The following is an 18,063-nucleotide window of genomic DNA, read 5'->3' as shown; positions in this document are numbered from 1 at the left end:
CGCTGATTGGTGGCGCAGTTCTGATTTTGGAGGGAATTTAGGCCAAATTGAAAAATCAAGCTTTTTTAAAATCGGATTTTTAAAAAGTTTTTTGTAGTCTGAATTTAAGAAATTTTTGGATTTTTGAAGCAAAATCCTTATTTAAGCTATTCCAATGAGTATCTTTTAGTTTAAGACGAAAAACTGAAACTATTCTACGGCAAAACTCGGAAATATCCACGTTTTTCGCAAAAATTGAACCTTTTAGCCGATTTTTCTCGGAATCTGCCATAAATTGATCGTTCTATGTGTGATGCGTATTTTAAAGGGCGCACATAAATCGGGAAATTAACCTGAAATCGCTAGAAATTCCACTTTTTTAGGCCTTTTTCTCGGAGAAATTTTAGAAAATCTATCCTCTGAGATTCGAAAATTTCCGGTCAAAAAAATATTCCCTGGTAATTGATAGATCAAAATTGCAATCGGTTGATAGAGGAAAAAAAACCATTTACCCTGTTTGTGTACTCGTTTATCACTATCAGTTTTTGCTGCAATTTTATTTTTATTTTTTTAATACCCCCGCTTCCTCTGTGATCTTCGATGCGATTTCTCGTGTTTTTATGGAGGAAAGTCTGAAAAAGTCCAAAAATTGGGAAAAAAATGGTGAAAACTATTGGAAATTTTGTTTAATTTCCCAGTTTTTAACACTAAATTGCTTTTTAAAAAAGCCCACAATTTTCTACACTTTCATCGATTTTGTGATGACCGAACATCAGAAGATCTAGCAGAAAGTAATAGACAGTTGAAAAAAAAACCAGAATATCCATGCGAAAATCCCGGTTTTTGTCGAGATTTATATCGAACTATTCTGTAGTTTTAACTGTGTATTGTCTACATTTTATGAACAATCAAGATCAACGTTCCGACTCGGAACTTTATTTTGATCTATGGTTCATTGCTCTTCATACTGCTTCAAGTAGACACATTTTTCGCGCGGCACATAACCCCGGCCGGAACGTACATAAAATGTATTTTCTGAATGTTCGACAGGTTCGAATTTAAAAAAAAATTTCACGCGAAATCAAAATTACACCTACGAAAAGTTGATTTTCAGCACTTTGATGCTCTAAAAAATTTGCATGACACATTTTTTTTGTGATGTTTCTCGCTCAAGCACATCGTCTAGCCATAGCATATGTATAGAAAATTCAAAAAAAAAAAACTTCTCAAATCCGACGAAAATGCCGTTAAAAATGTGTGAAGACTTTAGTTAAATTCAGCTTACCGTATATTCTCTATTAGTTTTGCACCTCTAATAGTTTTGCACCCCTTCATTTGTTCCCTATTTTTAGGAATCCAAAATTTGCATTATAAAATCGTCGAAAAATCTGGAAAATTCTTACAGACTTGGTATAACAAGTCAAAATTGGCAAAATATGAGTACAACCTGGACAGTTTTTGCGTATCATGATATCATGATACGCAAAAACTGTCCAGGTTGTACTCATATTTTGCCAATTTTGACTTGTAAGAATTTTCCAGATTTTTCGACGATTTTATATCAGCCTTAAAATTCGTCCATTTTGGTTCATAAGGTGTTATTGAAATTGATTATATTATGCCATAACTTAATGGAAAACATGAGAAAAAACCTGTTTGAAAATTAGTTTTGCACCCTCTATTAGTTTTGCATCAAATTAGGTGTCCGAAAATTAGTGTTGCACGCCGTACTAATAGAGGATATACGGTATTTAATTTTTGCGAATTTTTGACAAAAAAGGAAGCATTTCAAAATTCATAGTTTCTTTGACCCGAATTTGGAATTTCCCTTCTTTGCCGTTTTTTTTTCGAGATTTTTAGGAATTTCTCCTGTTTTCCCCTCCCCGGCTCCGCCTAAGCCTAGATCTAAGCCTAAGCTCCTGCCTAAGCCTAATCCTACGCAGAATACCCCGAACCGTTTCGATCCAGAGAAATCAAAATCTTCACCCACTTGAAACATTTCGTTATTTAGGATGTACTCGACTTTTATGTTGTTCTATTTTCTCAACACCGATGTTGTGATTTTCTGAACTATCAGCAATTCACAACCTATTCATAAATATTCTCGTTTCTTCCGAGAATTCTCTTCTATTCCTCCTGTTTCTCTCCCCCCCCCCCCCCCCCCCCCCCCCCCCTCCACCTCCAATCTATCATTTGAATCATCAGACTACGCGCATTTCCTGCCCACTAAATAATACTCTGACGACATGCATAAACAAGGATCACATGTGTGTTGTGTTGTACAGATTTATTGATTTCGGTGGTCTTTGAATAGTGAACCTTCTGTAACATTTGATTGTTGTTACGAACGTAATTGTACAAAATAAAGCAATTTTTGCTTTGATGAAACCAGCGCAAATCTTGAAAAATGATATAAAAATTGGCTATATATTAAGTTCTTTTTCAATAAATAGACTGAAAAAAAAGTTTTTAAAGCAAAAAAAGATAAAAATTCGGAAATGTTCGTATAACCTTACACAAAAACAAATCAAAAATCTCCTTTAATTTTTTTGAAAAAAAAAACACAATTTTTACAGTAACGTAGTAATTCAGTAATTCAAGTAGTGTCGAAAATTAAAAAGTGTAGAAAATTACGTCGCAACTGTGATAAAATACATTTGAAAACATACATTTTAATTCAGTTGTGACGTCATTTTTCTACACTTTTTAATTTTCGACACTACTCTTGAATAGCCCCAGTAAAATGCTCAACAAATGCCGAAAAATTGAAAAAAAAACTATAAATCTCTCCCCTATGTATGTTCGAAGATTTTAAACATCACGAGGCTGTCTCTTTGCGATTTGATCGACAGAAAATGCGGGAATTTTTTCCCGAGAAAATTGTGACGTCAGCACACTCTTTACCATGCGAAATCTGTTGAAAAGTCTGTGTCTCTCTTTTCCCGCATTTTTCAAAGATCTACGTAGATCAAACCAAAATGGGACACTTTGACACCACCATGTGCAAACATAAAACTGGATGAAACAACTTATTTTGATCGACGACTTCCAAAAAAAAATTTGGTGAAAATTGAGCTTTCACGACTTTTTGAGAAAAAATTGCTTGAAAATAATTTTTTGAAATGATCTTTGCTCACTAGTCCGTTTAGCACTATTTGCACTATATTAATGGAATATTTTTTTGCAGAAAACCCAAATTATACTGTTTAAAACATTACTATGATGCTCGATTATTTTTTCAATTTTACGAAAAAATCTAATATATTTATTAGGTCTCCAAATAAGTTCCGGGTCAAAAATCATAACTTTGTTCGCTGCGTAATGATTTTTATGAAACTTTTGGAATTTACGTTATCAACCATGATCTTTCATTTGACAATAATCACAAAATTTTTTGACCACCCCAAGTGCCCTAACTCGGAGCCAATTTTTTCAGGCATTTTTCTGATCTCGCTTCTTTTCAGCTTTCAATTGAGGTTTGTGTGCGGATTTTGCTATGTTTAAAATACATTATTAGAAAACAACAAAAAATTGGAAAAAAATCCGTCCAAAAAAATTTTTTTGGTTGGTCGTCAAAAAAACTTCAAAAAAAAAATTTTGTCGAAAATTCTTGATTTTTCATACAAAAATGATGTAACCAAGTGTAAACTATTTTTACACATATAAAACACATCAGTTTAGTTCGATACACTAAAATGATAATAGAAAATATCATTTTTTCGGATAATTTTTGAGTTTTTTTTTGAATATTTCTTGATATTCAAATTTCAAACTCAAATGATTTTTATGTTTAAAAATAGTTTACAGTTGGTAACATCATTTTTGTATGAAAAATCAAGAATTTTTGACAAAGATTTTTTTTGAGGATTTTTTGACGACCAACCAAAAAAATTTTTTTTGGACGGATTTTTTTTTCAAACTTTTGTTGTTTTCTAATAATGTATTTTAAACATAGCAAAATCCGCACACAAGCCTTAACTCAAAGCTGAAAAGGAACGAGATCAGAAAAATGTCTGAAAAAATTGGCTCCGAGTTAGGACACTTGGGGTGGTCAAAAAATTTTGTGACTATTGTCAAATGAAAGATCATGGTTGATAACATAAATTCCCAAAGTTTCATAAAAATCGATTCGCAGCGAACAAAGTTATGATTTTTGACCCGGAACTTATTTGGAGACCTAATAATATATCGCTTCTTTCATTATTCGTTCCTTCTTTCAAAAAAAAAAAAACGAATTCCATCAAAACCTCTATTTTCAGAAACACACAGTTTCCCAGTATTAGCTTGGACACTCCGATGTCGTCTGGCGAAGTGATGACATACGGTGAAATACACAGAATATCAACATCATCCCCAGATACCTCACCACCCGGAACCTCGACACAAGACGACACGGACGGATGCGCGGTTTGCGGAGATCGAGTTAATGGAAAACGATACGGAGCACCTGCGTGTCTTGGATGTATTGTATTCTTTCGAAGAGCTGTCACTAATGAGGTCACGTATAAGTGTCTCAAAGGTGGAACGTGTGTTATTACAAATGGTACGGAATTTTAAAAAAAACATAGATTTTTGAGCGTTTTTTTAAATTTAAATATATTAGAGAGAAAAAAAAATAAAAATTCGGAAAAAAATTAAAAGTTTCTAAAAGTTCGACTGAAAATTTAAAAAAAAATTAAATTAATTGATTTTTCGGTATAATTTCGAAATTTAACATTAAAAAACTTTTTTTTTTTAATTACCTAATTTTTTTTTTTTTTTTGTTTTTAAAAAACATTTTTTCAACTAATAAAAACACTGAAAATTTACAAAAAAAACCTGATAATTTTTTTTTCGAAAAATCGGATCCGAAAGTAATAAAAAAAAGGCGTTACAATTTTTTTTCTCAAAAATGTAATTAAAAACGATTTTTCCCAAGAAATTTGATGATAAAATTGTGTTACTATTTTTTAAACAATTTTCCACGAAATACAAAAAAAAATTTTGCTCAAAATTATCAAAAAATAGGCTCTAAATGGCTAAAATCACGCAAAAAATGTGTCAAAATTGTCGAAATTTGAATAGAAAACTTTTCCAAATTAAAATTTTCGTAGCTTTTTTTTTTTGGAAAATCTCAATATTTTAGAAATTTTTCTTTAAAAAATTTTTTTTTTTTTTGAAAATTTTGGAAAAATTGTGTTAGACGGAAAAATTGTGTTAGAAAATTGTGTTAGAAGAAATTTGATAATTTTGTCCGAAAGTAAAAATTGTTAGTTATTTTCCGCGAAATGTGTCAAAAACGCTAAAAATTGTCTAAATTTTCGTTAAAACCCCCAAAAAATACCTAAAATCCAATTTTTCCAGAATCCCGATGTATATGCCGATACTGTCGACTTCAAAAATGCTATACAGTAGGAATGAAGGCTTCAGCTATTCAACGACGTGACGTCATGGGACCTCGGAAGCCGAAAATCAAGGAATCTATTGTAAAAACTGAAATAATTGAAGAAGTACCCAAATTGATAATGTCATCGAATCCATCGAGTACTGGAAGTATGAGCGAGGGTATGGAAATTGGAGATTTTCCATTGAAAATTAAAAGAAAAGTGTCTAAAATTCGTTTTTGAATCTAATTTTTAAACGAGAAAAATTAAGAAATTAGCGGAACATTCGAAAAAAAAATTCTTAGAGCCAAAAAAATACAAAAAAAAAATTTTCTGAAATTTCCAAAAAAAAAAACAAAAAAAATAAAAAAAAATTTCAAATTTCGAAATATTTTTCGGTAATTTTCAAAAACCGAAAAAAAAAAATACAACTTTCCTAAAAATCGAAAATAAATTTTTTTTTTTTCGAAAAATCTAGATAATTTGATACTTAATAATAAAAAACCTAATTTTTCTCGGAAAGTTGATTTTAAAAAAACCGATGTTTTCCTAAAATTTGAAAATTTAGGTTTTTCGATATAATTTCAATTATTTTCGGAAAAAAATTGATAATTTTAAATTTTCTAGATTTTCTACAAACACCCAAACTCCATGAATAATAAAAATCTTTCAAATTAAAAAAAAAACACACAAGAAAAAATTTTAAAAATCAATTCGAAAAACAGAAAATACAACCAAAATTTTTCAGGAAAATCAAAAAAATCAAACATTTTTCTTTATTCCAATATTTCAACAAAAATTGTTTTCTCAACAATTTAAATAATTAAAAATTTTACTATTATTTAAATGGGGTTCCGTTTTTGAGAAATCGAAAAATTGAAAAATTTTTATGATTTTCCGTTTTTCCAACGTTTCGAAAATAATTTCGATTTTCCAGGGCTTTTTTCAGGTCCTAAAAATGCTCGAAAAGTACCAAAAATATCGTCGAAAAATCGGAAAAAGGCAAAAATTTCAACTAAAAGTTTCAAAAATAGATTTATTAATTACAATTACATAAATTAATGAATAATCAATGAACAAAAGTTCTCACAAAAAAAGAATATATAAGTATCGATTTTTGAAAAAAAAAACCTCAAAATTTTGGGAATTTTTTCTTTTTTTTTTACAAAAAAATTTGAAAAAACACTGAAAATCGAGAAAAAATTTTGACGGCGCCCTCCCCGTGTTCTGAACCTAAAAAACTCAAAAAGTACCAAAAAAAAATTTTCGAAAAAAACTTTTTCCTCACGAGGGACGGGAAAAAGTGGTTTCTAGGCCATGGCCGAGGGGCCGACAAGTTTCAGCGGCCATTTATCTTGCTTTGTTTTCCGCCTGTTTTCTTTTGTTTTTCACAGCTTTGTCCCATTTATTCTTATTAAAACGGATAAATAAATATTTTTTGCAGATGCTAAAACAATTTCCAAGTGAAAAAATTATGTATTCAGTGGGCAAGCAGCGGTGAAAGTGGTCAATGCAATATGATGGATTACGGGAATACAAAACCTAAACTTTTTCTGAAACATGATACATATGCTGCTTAGATGCTGAAACTACCTGATTTTCATAACGAGACCGCTGAAAAAGTTTTGAGGTTTTCAAAATTCAACTTTTTGTGCGAAAATCTCGACTTTTTCACCAAAAAAGTTGAATTTTGAATACCTCAAAACTTTTTCAGCGGTCTTGATATGAAAATCAGGTAGCTTCAGCATCTAAGCAGCATATGTATCATGTTTAAGAAAAAGTTTAGGTTTTGTATTCCCGTAATCCATCATATTGCATTGACCACTTTCACCGCTGCTTGCCCACTGAATACATAATTTTTTCACTTGGAAATTGTTTTAGCATCTGCAAAAAATATTTATTTATCAGTTTTATTAGGAAAAAACGAAAAAAATCGATGAAAAACGAAAGAAAACAGGCGGAAAACAAAGCAAGATAAATGGCCGCTGAAACTTGTCGGCCCCTCGGCCATGGCCTAGAAACCACTTTTCCTCGTCCCTCGCGAGGAAAAAGTTGCAGTGAAAAACGTAAATTTAACGAAAAATATTTCAATTTCCAGGACCTCCCAAACACAAACGACCGCTGCTCGAGGATCTTGTCGAAGTTCAACGCTGGCAGTGCTCCAAACATCATTCATTTTTCGAGGCTCACGAAGCGATCAATTTGGACGGTGACTTGTACGCACATATGCATCTAAAAGTAGGTGTTGCACACAATCTGTAGTTTCTTGCAGGAGCTCAATGACTTATTTGAAGCTAAACGGAACACTACATCGAAGAGCTCGAGCTCGTGACGTCAACAGTATGCTCAAATTGGGATTGATTGATGCGGCGACGTGGGGAAATCAATTCGACCTGTTTCGACGCCTAAGCACTGAGGAAAAGAAGCACATTTTGACAGAGTTTGGATTCACTTTTATGCTCGTCGATCAGGGATACAAGACGGCACAGAAGGCGGAAAAGGGATTCTGGTTGTTGCAAAATGATACTTATATGCATGAGGATTATTTTCTTGGACTCCCTGAGGAGGATGCGAGGAAGGAGAATGCGGCGACTAAAGCAAAGTGAGCAGTTTTAACTGAAAAGTGTCCCGAAAACGGCGAAAATAGTCCAACAAGCCCAACAATTACCGAAACTCTGGCATTATGATTTGGTTGAAAGGGGAAAAAACATACGAGAACGAGAAATTCTAAAAATTGTGCGAATATGCTCAAAATTCCGCATTACAATACTGAATAATTATAAAAAAATCTGAAAACGCAGATTTTTCAAAACTGCTCACATATTTGAAGAAACTAACAAGGGAAGACTCTGAACTTGTTATCGGACTTCGTTACGCCACTATATACATTCGATAGAGAATAGTTACAAATGATCACTCCAAAAAATTTAGCTGCTTCAGAGCAGGTTCGACCAAGTTACGACATTTTGAAAGTGTCAAAATACCCCTTTTTAAAAATTCCAAAAAATTCAAAAAAAAATTTTTTTTCTAAAAATTGATATAAATGTTTTCAAATAGTTGGAAATGATGGAAAAATCATACCATACAAGTTTCAGTTCATAATTCTCAAAAAAAAACCCTTGAATTGATCTACATGAACATCTATTTTTTGGAATTTTTCTCAAGATATGTAGATTAATTTAAGGGTTTTTATGAGAGTGATGGGCTAAAACTTGTATAATAAATGTTTTTTACTATTTTAAATCGATTACAACTATTTTTTGATCAACTTTCAGAAAAAAATTTCCAGTGAAAATTTTCGATTTTTTTCAAAGGGAAAGAAGTCCGATAACGAGTTCAGAACCTTCCCTTGTAAAGTCAAAAAAGGTCCGGAAAATATGAAATATTTGAAAATTCCTCGAAAAATACATTAAAAAATTGCTCGACTACTGTCAGAAATGAAATATTAATTTAAACTGGTTGATGGAGACTGAAAAGCGTCAGAAAATTCTTTTGGTTTTGTTTTAAGATTAGCTTTAAAAAAAAGGATTAAAGGACGATCCGTTCTTCAAGTGCTATGCACTGCGGATCTGGGATTCAGGTACAAATCAGAAGGTAAAAATAAGAAGGACCACTGCAACTTTTTCCTCATGAGGGACGAGGAAAAGTGGTTTCTAGGCCATGGCCGAGGGGCCGACAAGTTTCAGCGGCCATTTATCTTGCTTTGTTTTCCGCCTGTTTTCTTTTGTTTTTCACAGCTTTGTCCCATTTTTTCTTATTAAAACTGATAAACAAATATTTTTTGCAGATGCCAAAAATGATTTCCAAGTAAAAAAATTATGTATTCAGTGGGCAAGCAGCGGTGAAAGTGGTCAATGCAATATGATGGATTACGGGAATACAAAACCTAAACTTTTTCTGAAACATGATACATATGCTGCTTAAATGCTGATACTACCTGATTTTCATAACGAGACCGCTGAAAAAGTTTTGAGGTTTCCAAAATTCAACTTTTTTGGTGAAAAAGTCGAGAGTTTCGCACAAAAAGTTGAATTTTGAAAACCTCAAAACTTTTTCAGCGGTCTCGTTATGAAAATCAGGTAATTACAGCATCTAAGCATCATATGTATCATGCTTCAGAAAAAGTTTAGGTTTTGTATTCCCGTAATCCATCATTTTACATTGCCCACTTTCACCGCTGCTTGCCCACTGAATACACTTTTTTTTACTTGGAAATCGTTTTAGCATTTGCAAAAAGTATTTGTTTATCAGTTTTAATAAGAAAAAACATGGCCTAGAAACCACTTTTCCTCGTCCCTCGTGAGGAAAAAGTTGCAGTGGATGTCAAAATTGCGAGTTGCTTGATTTTTAAAAATATGACGGAATTGCCCCTCGTCAATTGAAATTGAAAATAATTTAATTTTTTTCTTTAAATACGAGTTACACATTTCATTTCATTTTTTTGCAGACTTCATCCACTATTTGTGAACGAGAGTCTGAATTGTGTCGGATATCCGTTCAAAAATCTTCAAATCGACGAACACGAGTGTGCTGTGCTAAAGACGATACTTCTTTTGACACGTAAGTGTCAAAATTTTTTTTTGATTTTTTATTTTTGAGACACTATATAATTTGTTCACTAATCAAAAAAAAATTTTCAGCCGAAATACACCGAGAAAAATTGTATTTCAAATTAAAATGTTCTGATTAATTAAATAAATAAATAATTATTAATTAAATGAATAAATATTAATTAAATAAATAAATATTAATTAATTAAATAAATACATATTAATTAAATAAATAAATATTAATTAAATAAATTGGCCTCAATTGAAAAAAAAAGTAAAATTTCGCAAATTTCGCATTAAAATTAATATTCATAGTTTTGGATTTACCACGAGAACATTTTCCACGAAAATTTATCGAATTTAAAAAAATCAAAAACTACTTTATTTAAAACTTATGTCAAATTTTAGGCGAAAGTAACCAATTTTTTGCAAAAAACGTTGTCAAAAAAAAATTTCCAGTAAAATACTACAAATTTAGTAATTTTTTGTGAAATTGGTTGAACTTTTAATTTTATACTGTAAAATCTGAAAAAAAAAAATAATTTCCCTGTAAATTCTGTCGGAAATCTGGAAAAAATCTGTCAAAATTAGCTGAAATTTTATTTTTCAAAGACTGAAGTTTGAAACTTTCAAAAAAAAAATTTTTTCTGAAATTAAAATCCACCTGAAATTTGTGGAAAATTTTGGTGATAAATTCGAATTTTCGAAAAATTTTCATTCATTTTTTGCAGAACAAGGAGTATTCAAACATTGTGTGAATGAAGTAAAACATCTCTACGACTGTTGTATGACTGAATTAATGGGACACTCGCAACGAAAATACCCGGATACGGCGGCCGAGCGCTTCGGGACCATTATTCTGCTGACAAGTTCGATTCGATGTGCGATCAATGCTCTTTACAATCAGACACGGGTCTCTGATGTATTCGATTTGATGAAATTTGATCCACTCGTTAGGGATGTTCTTTTATCTTAAGGAAGGACTGAAATTTAGAAAAATTTGGAAAATTTCAGCCCAAAATTGGAGTTTTTGTGAGAATTACAGTTTTGAGAAGCGTTTTTCCAGTCAAATTCTGAAGTTTCTGAAATTTTGAAAATTTTCGTAATTTTTTTTCAATTTATGAGAAATTTCTGTTAAAATAAATTTCTACAAAAATCTGAAAACAATACGTTTTTTCTACTGTAAAATCTGAAAAATATATAATTTTCCAAAAAAAAAACTGGCAATTTCAGTAAATTCTGTCAAAATTTGCTGAAAAATTTATTTTTCCACAAAAAAATGTCTGAAATTTTCAAAAATTTTCATTTTTTTCCGCAATTTCTTCCAATTTCTCTGGTTGTATGTACAATTTACAAAAGAAGAATTTATTGATTTTTCACTCTCTGTTTCTCTGTTTCTCTCTGTGATAAGTCACTCTCTACCTCCCTCCAATTCCTATGAACCATTGTTTTTTTGGCTTATTTATTTATTCTTTCCTCTGCTCTAAGGAGGCACTTGGTGCGTGCCTACGTGCCTACAGGCCGCCTGCAGGCATCCCCTTCCCCCCTGTTCCGAAACATTTACGAGTACGGTTTTTGGAATGTAGCTATCTTTTTTCTCCTATCATTTCCAAATATATTTACAGATTATATTATCGATAGATCTCTATTTTTTTTATGAATATATTAGTTTTTTTGGATATTTCTTTTTGAAAATTTGGAACATATCTAAAATTTTCATCCATTTTTTATTATATTTTTCCTGAAAAAATACAAATTTAAAAAAAATACAATTTTTCAGATTCATTTTTTTCACAAAAAAATTTTTCATACAAAAACTAAAAAAATTAATAATAATTCAAAAACATCAGTTTCTAACAAAATTATTGGCGGTGTTTTCAGAAACTTCAAATTTTTGGGGAGCAGCGCTTCTCCGAGAACGTGGTGACATCATGGGCTGAAAAAAATAAGAAATTATCGGTTTTAAGACAATTTTGGCGTCTTGAAACTAAGAAATTCGGATCCAGCGTACTCGAATTACCAAAAAAATCGTTTAAAAAAAATTAAAAAATATTCTGACCACACTGGGGGCTCGAACCCTGGTCTTCTGACTGGTAGAAGTTGGGACCCGCATTGAGCCATGCGGGCAAATTCAACATTCTTAATCTAAAAGGAATTTCAGTTTTTCAGTTTGAAAATTTTTTTTCATCTCTCATTTTAAGTACATATTTTCGAATTTATTGACAAAATTTATTTTTGAAAAATATATTAAGAAAACAGGAACAATTTTAGTTTTTGATAATTCCATCGGCGGCGATGTCCTCGGCGGTGATTCCAGAAAATTCTGATTTTTGCTGAGTAGTGCTTCTTGGGAAACGGGACATCATTGACTGTAAAATCATTAATTCAATGAAAATAAATTGATTGAAATTGATATTTTAAATTGCATTTCTCTCCATTTTCTCATAATTTTTGTGCTTTTTAATTATGAAATTCGGATTCAGCACATTCAAATTACCCGAATACCCAAAAACGGCCAACAAAAAATTTTGACCACAGTGCGGACTCGAACCCCGGTCTTCTGATTGAAAGACTTGGAAAATCCCACTGCGCCATTCGGACATTATTGGAAATAATGCCTATTAGGGAAAATTTTTGTATATTTCTTGTTGGAAACACATACGTTTTTTAGTAGGAAATTTCAAAAACCGAAAAATAATTTACGCTGAGCATTCCGAATGGAGAGAACATTCCCGGAAGTCCTGGAATCGAAGGCCCATCATCCATGGAGAATGAAATTGGTTGAGATTTACGTTCTGTTCCAAAATTTTCCTGAAACTCAACATTTGGCATTATTTCCGAATTCAGTTTTTTTTTTAATTAAAGAAATTTCAAAAAACAATAAAAACCAATTTGAGATCGAAATTTGAAAGTTCTGACTTGTTTTCCGGGATTTGAGACTATGAAATTCGGATCCAGAGTAGTCGATTTACTAGTTCGAAAAAGGAAAAAAAATTGACCCCAGTGTGGACTCGAACCCCGGTCTTCTGATCGGAAGACCTGGAAAATCCCACTGAGCCATTCCACCCAACATTTTAAAAATAGCGGTTTTAACTTCTTTTTTTTCCAATTTTTTGTGTGATTTATTCTTTTTTTCGGTGAATTAGGAAAATATTTACCGTGGACATGTCTATTGGAGAGATCCTTTGAACCGAAGGTCCGTCGTCCAAAGAGAAGGATGATGGAGGGGATGGCCGCTGCGACCGGAGATATTCCTGTATTTATCACTTTAATTATTGAGTTTGGAAATTATAAAATTCGAATTCAGAATACTCTATTAACCCTATAAACATGTTGAAAAAAATAGAAAAAAATTAGACCACAGTGCGGACCCGAACCATGGTCTTTTGATTGGGAGACCTGGAAAATCCCACTGCGCCATTCGGACAAAATTTCGAATTTTTACTCAAAAAACTAAAAAAAATCTTGAATATTTTACAGAATATTCAATATTAGCTGTAAAAAGTTACCGAGAACGTTAATGGAGAGTGTCTCGAAGGTCCATCATCAACGGAGAAGGAGGCTGGCGGGGATCGGCGCATTGATCCGAGAATTTCCGATAGCCGTGAATGTTTCGTGATTCCCGAGTCAGTGTTTTCTTCATTTTTGTTTCCCTTCAAACACAATCATTAAAAACATTCTTAAATGTTTTTCAAAATTAATCTGAAATTCATTATTTCAGCTTGATTTTCAATACCCGAGACTATAAAATTCGAGTTCAGCACACTCAATAAACTCGAAAACTCATTTAATAAAGAAGAACAAATATTTGACCACCATGCGGACTCGAACCCCCCGGTCTTCTGATTGGAAGACATGGAAAATCCCACTGAGCCATTTGGACAAATTTAGGAAACTTTTTGAAAAATGCGATCCGGGCTCATTTTTTGCGACGAAATTTGAGAATTTATGTATAAAAATGCGCCAGAGGACTCGTAAACAGTGAAAAAAAAAACAAAAAAATTTGACCACCATGCGGACTCGAACCCCGGTCTTCTGATTGGAAGACATGGAAAATCCCACTGAGCCATTTGGACAAATTTAGGAAACTTTTTGAAAATGCGATCCGGGCTCATTTTTTGCGACGAAATTTGAGAATTTATGTATAAAAATGCGCCAGGGGACTCGTAAGCAGTGAAAAAAAAAACAAACAAAAAAATTTGACCACCATGCGGGCTCGAACCCCGGTCTTCTGATTGGAAGGCATGGAAAATCCCACTGAGCCATTTGGACAAATTTTCAAATTTTACTTTTTCAAATTAAAAAAAGCAAACCTCATCATTTTTCTCGCTTTCTGAATCAGATCTTGACATTGTGACAGAAATTCCTGGAATAATGCTAGAGCGGCCTCCAGAAATAAAATTCTTCAACGACGAGATAAGTCTTGATATTGAATTTCCCAAGGCATCCGAGTTGGATTCTTTCGATTTCGTTTCTTTTGAAACCTCCTTAGGGACCTGTCTAGGGGTTCCAGTCGGAACTCTGATCTTATTATCCACGTGGGTGGTCTCTTTGAGCCTTTGGACAAATGTTGGCAGTTTTGACAAATCAATGGAATAATCAATATCTACTTTCAATGGATTATCGATTTTTGTGTCGGCGGTACATTTTTCCTGACAAGGAACGTCGCATTTGGCACCCTTCCAGTTTCTGAAGTTTTTTGGAATTTGGAGTTTTTCAAAATTTCGGTCGATTTCTTTTTTTGAAATTTTTTTCCTGCAAAACTATTTGTTTTAAGATGTTTGAAGTTTAAAATATTGTTTTATTTTTATTTTCGAGCTTTGCAAAAAACTTGTCAAATTTTGAGAAATTTTCAGGCTTCTCCGAAATAAAAATAATTTAAAAAAAAAATGTTTTTTGGCGCAAAATTCAATTTTTTCAAATGTTGCCTAAAACATTAGAAAACCCCCACTTATCACAGGCAATATCGATTTCCAATCCGTTCAATGGTAGATTTAGTTTCATTGGAGAATGTGTTCCTAGAGTTGAGTTGAAGGATGCCGTGTACGTGCTGCTTTTGATTCCTGAAATTACTCGTTGTTCCACTGATTTTTGAGATTTGTCATTAGGAAATTCGAATTCCGCGTGGCCGAATTACTCGGAAATTTTATTTATAAAAATTTGAAAATCAAAAAAAAAAACTTTTGCCACTGCGCGGGATCGAACCCCGGTCTTCTGACTGGAAGATATGGGAAATCCCACTGAGCCATTCGGACCTAATTTTCGCAACTTTTCAAAAAAAAAACTTCAACTTTGTCTCCAGTGATTACCAAACTATAATTTTCCACTAAAAATCGAGAAAAAAAAAGTTTGACCACAGTGCGGACTCGAACCCCGGTCTTCTGATTGATTGGAAGACTTGAAAAATCCCACTCCCAATGAACAAAACTGTCAAATTTTCAAATTTCGCGCGAAACTTTTCAAAAGAACGTGTAAAAATGTTACCTAGTTCTTCAACTTTGTCTCCAGTAATTACCAGACTGTAATTTCCCAGCATTTCAATTGGGAACCGCCCGAGTTCTCTTGTCGTGTTGGCTTTCAGAGCAATTGGAAGCTTCAGATATGCTGAGCCATTCCCTCGGGACAATGATACGGTAGTATCAAGTGGGTATGCACTTTTCAGACGGATTTGCAAAAAACCAGAGGAAAATACCTTAAAAAATTTTTGGAAAGAAATTTTCGAAAAAAAATTTTTTTTTTCTTAACATGCTATAAAGTTTAAATTTTTTTTAAATTCTGACTTACTCCAGAAAGTGAGAATATCACTAAAATAAGCGAAAGATGTAAGTTGGTCATTTCTGTCAAATACTACTGTGATAGCAAAGTGTAGGAGGGACTTTTTAGGCCATTCCGGGATGGAGAAGTATATATGTTCCCGTGGATCAAATGACCTTGGTAATTCATAATGTTGTTCAGAATATGCAGTTGATAAGATAACAAATAGTAGTATTACAGTATATATGTAGATCAAAAAATAAAGTTTGAAAAAAATTCAACTCAAACTTTCTAGTTTTTTAAGCGAATCTCTGAAGCCTGATACTATAAAATTTTAATTCACCACACTTGAATTACCCGTAAAACTTTTTAAAAAAATCAGAAAAAAAAGTTTGGCACAGCGCGGACTCGAACCCCGGTCTGCTGATTGGAAGAAGTGGAAAATCGCACTGAGCCAATCGGACAAAAATTTGGAATTATTGTATAGTTTTGCGTTTTTTCAACTTTTCGGGTGGAAAATTTGTAGTATTTTCAAATTAGATAATTGATTTACCGGGAAAACTTCTATTTTTAACATTTTTTGAAGCATTCGGACAACTTTCGACGTAAAATGCTAAAATTCAAACAATGTGTTTATTATTGTAGAAAATACTTTCACATTATCAATGTATTAATTAATTAATCAATAAGTGCTCCCCGGAGCCCTCCATAACTTCTTCCAACAGCTGCTCCTCCTCCTTTCTGGTCTCACTCAAAGTATTGGCGACCTCATTATCCTTCTTAAGCATCGCCACAATTGTCTCCAGTTTCATAGGGTTCACAGTGTAACTGACATCGAATTCCATGTCATTGATAGTCTTAGATGGTTCTGTGCAGTTTTTGTCACAACGTACGTCACATTTTTCGCCGGTCCAGTTTCTAGAAAAAAATTTTGAAAAAAAAATTTCCCTCAAAAATTTTCAGATTTTTTCAAACAGGTTTCTGAATGCTTTTACTTTTCAATAAGAGCATAAGCTTGAGCCTGAGCCTAAGCCTAAGCTTAAGCCTAAGCTTAAGCCTAAGCTTAAGCCTAAGCTTAAGCCTAAGCTTAAGCCTAAGCTTAAGCCTAAGCTTAAGCCTAAGCTTAAGCCTAAGCTTAAGTCTAAGCTTAAGCCTGTGGATAAGCCTAACCATCAGCCTAAGAATAAGCGTAAGCCTAAACCTAAACCTATGCATAAGCCTACATGGAGGTACTAATTTTCAAAATTTACAATATTTTTAAATACTACAAAAAACAGATCTGTGAATCTGAAATTTTCAAAATTTGTATTAATTTTTAAAAAATTTCAGATTTCTTCCAAAAAACTTTCGGAATGCTTTACTACTTTTAAATTTAGCAAATTAGATTAAATTTAGCATTAAGCAAAAATTTTCTTCGGGGCAATTTTACGGTATGTAGGATTAAACATTAACTATTTAACAATTTTTTTTTCTGCAAAATTAAAAAAAAAAACACACATATTTTTTAAACAATCCGGTATAAAAAATAAAAAAAACTCACTCTTGACACTTGAACTCAAACATCATTCCAGTCAACGGAAGATTCAGAGTTTCTGGAGAAGATGCTCCACGAGCCGGATTCACTGTTCCAGTGTAAATGCTCTCCGCAAGACCCAATTTCGGTGTCTCATTGAGAATTATTTTTACAGAATAGGTAGTGTTAAAGTCTACAAGAATATCCTCAAACTTGAATTCTTCGTTTTTCGAAATTTTAATGGGAAGTCGCAAATATTCAGTGTCAAGTTGCTCGTCGGTAAGAGTGAGGGTGGCGGATTGGTCATGGGCACTTTTTAGGTGAATATCCAGGAGCCCCGAGGTGCTCGCGAGTTGGAACAGGGAGAATATGAAAACTAGATATTTCATGGTGGAATTGGTGTATTTTTTGGACCACAAATGGCAGAGGTATCCCCGTATAATGGAGGTCAGGGCCGCTGAGATTGTTATCTAGGTATACGGTAAGGGTATATTGGATAAGATTCGATTATATGTTGCATAATATTTTTTTAAAAATTTGAAATTGAATTCTATATCAATTCTGCCAATATGACACAATTTTTTTTGCAAAAATGTGCAGTATGTGAAAAATGAATTGGAAACAAAAAACCCTCTAGCGCGGCCAAAATCGAATTTCTAGACCCAGAAACGTACCCATAATATTTAAAAAAAAATTCTCTATCGCATCCGATAAGAATTCTACCAAAAATCCGAAATTTTTTTTTTGCAAAGATGTGAAAAAAATGTGCATGTGAAAAATGAATTGAAGACCAAAAGAAATTGAATTCTATATCAATTCTGCCAACATGACACAAGCCAGGGAGGATGAGGAAATCCTAGCATCTTGTTGACTGCGACTAAATTGTTTGTTTGTTTTTTCTGGA

At 32.7% G+C, this 18,063-nt stretch overlaps 3 protein-coding genes and 1 non-coding gene across 8 annotated transcripts; 2 read left to right on the top strand and 2 right to left on the bottom strand.

Annotated features, from left to right (window-relative positions):
- Positions 1–2,585: 2,585 nt before the first annotated feature.
- On the top strand, positions 2,586–2,606 carry Y41D4B.25. Its single transcript, NR_000452.1, has one exon. It is a non-coding gene; the product is annotated as an Unclassified non-coding RNA Y41D4B.25 (non-coding RNA).
- A 1,622-nt stretch (positions 2,607–4,228) lies between these two features.
- Positions 4,229–11,573, top strand: nhr-274 (NR LBD domain-containing protein; the record flags this gene model as incomplete). Of its 4 annotated transcripts, none has more annotated exons than NM_067713.5 (6): positions 4,229–4,522; positions 5,323–5,523; positions 7,441–7,580; positions 7,637–7,944; positions 9,790–9,902; positions 10,624–11,573. In NM_067713.5, 6 exons carry the CDS (start codon positions 4,276–4,278, stop codon positions 10,866–10,868), a joined length of 1,254 nt encoding a protein of 417 aa, NP_500114.3. The 4 variants fall into 4 exon arrangements, with proteins under 4 accessions (NP_500114.3, NP_001368289.1, NP_001368290.1 ...); NM_001380055.1 differs by having other exon boundaries at positions 4,233–4,522; positions 7,441–7,558; positions 7,615–7,944; positions 10,624–11,564; NM_001380054.1 differs by having other exon boundaries at positions 4,276–4,522; positions 7,441–7,558; positions 7,615–7,944; positions 10,624–10,868.
- A 520-nt stretch (positions 11,574–12,093) lies between these two features.
- Y41D4B.6 (uncharacterized protein) lies at positions 12,094–15,782 on the bottom strand. 2 transcript variants are annotated; one of them, NM_067712.6, is made up of 8 exons: positions 15,677–15,769; positions 15,377–15,584; positions 14,844–14,955; positions 14,206–14,581; positions 13,402–13,545; positions 13,051–13,146; positions 12,596–12,703; positions 12,094–12,261 (listed from the first exon to the last, which is right to left on the bottom strand). In NM_067712.6, the coding sequence occupies exons 1-8, from the start codon at positions 15,725–15,727 to the stop codon at positions 12,160–12,162; spliced, it is 1,197 nt and encodes a 398-aa protein (NP_500113.2). In that variant the 5' UTR covers positions 15,728–15,769; the 3' UTR covers positions 12,094–12,159. The 2 variants fall into 2 exon arrangements, with proteins under 2 accessions (NP_500113.2, NP_001355430.1); NM_001368440.4 differs by having other exon boundaries at positions 12,101–12,261; positions 14,206–14,647; positions 15,677–15,782.
- Positions 15,783–16,280: 498 nt separating this feature from the next.
- Positions 16,281–17,576, bottom strand: cpg-24 (Chondroitin sulfate proteoglycan 4). Its single transcript, NM_171272.6, has 2 exons — positions 17,187–17,576; positions 16,281–16,564 (listed from the first exon to the last, which is right to left on the bottom strand). The coding sequence occupies exons 1-2, from the start codon at positions 17,546–17,548 to the stop codon at positions 16,321–16,323; spliced, it is 606 nt and encodes a 201-aa protein (NP_741322.2). The 5' UTR covers positions 17,549–17,576; the 3' UTR covers positions 16,281–16,320.
- Positions 17,577–18,063: the final 487 nt, after the last annotated feature.

The sequence above is a fragment of the Caenorhabditis elegans genome, chromosome IV (genome assembly GCF_000002985.6).
Source record: "Caenorhabditis elegans chromosome IV".
Taxonomy (NCBI): Eukaryota; Metazoa; Nematoda; class Chromadorea; order Rhabditida; family Rhabditidae; genus Caenorhabditis; species Caenorhabditis elegans.
Note: the sequence above shows the minus strand (reverse complement) of the source record. Positions and strands in the feature narration are given on the sequence as shown.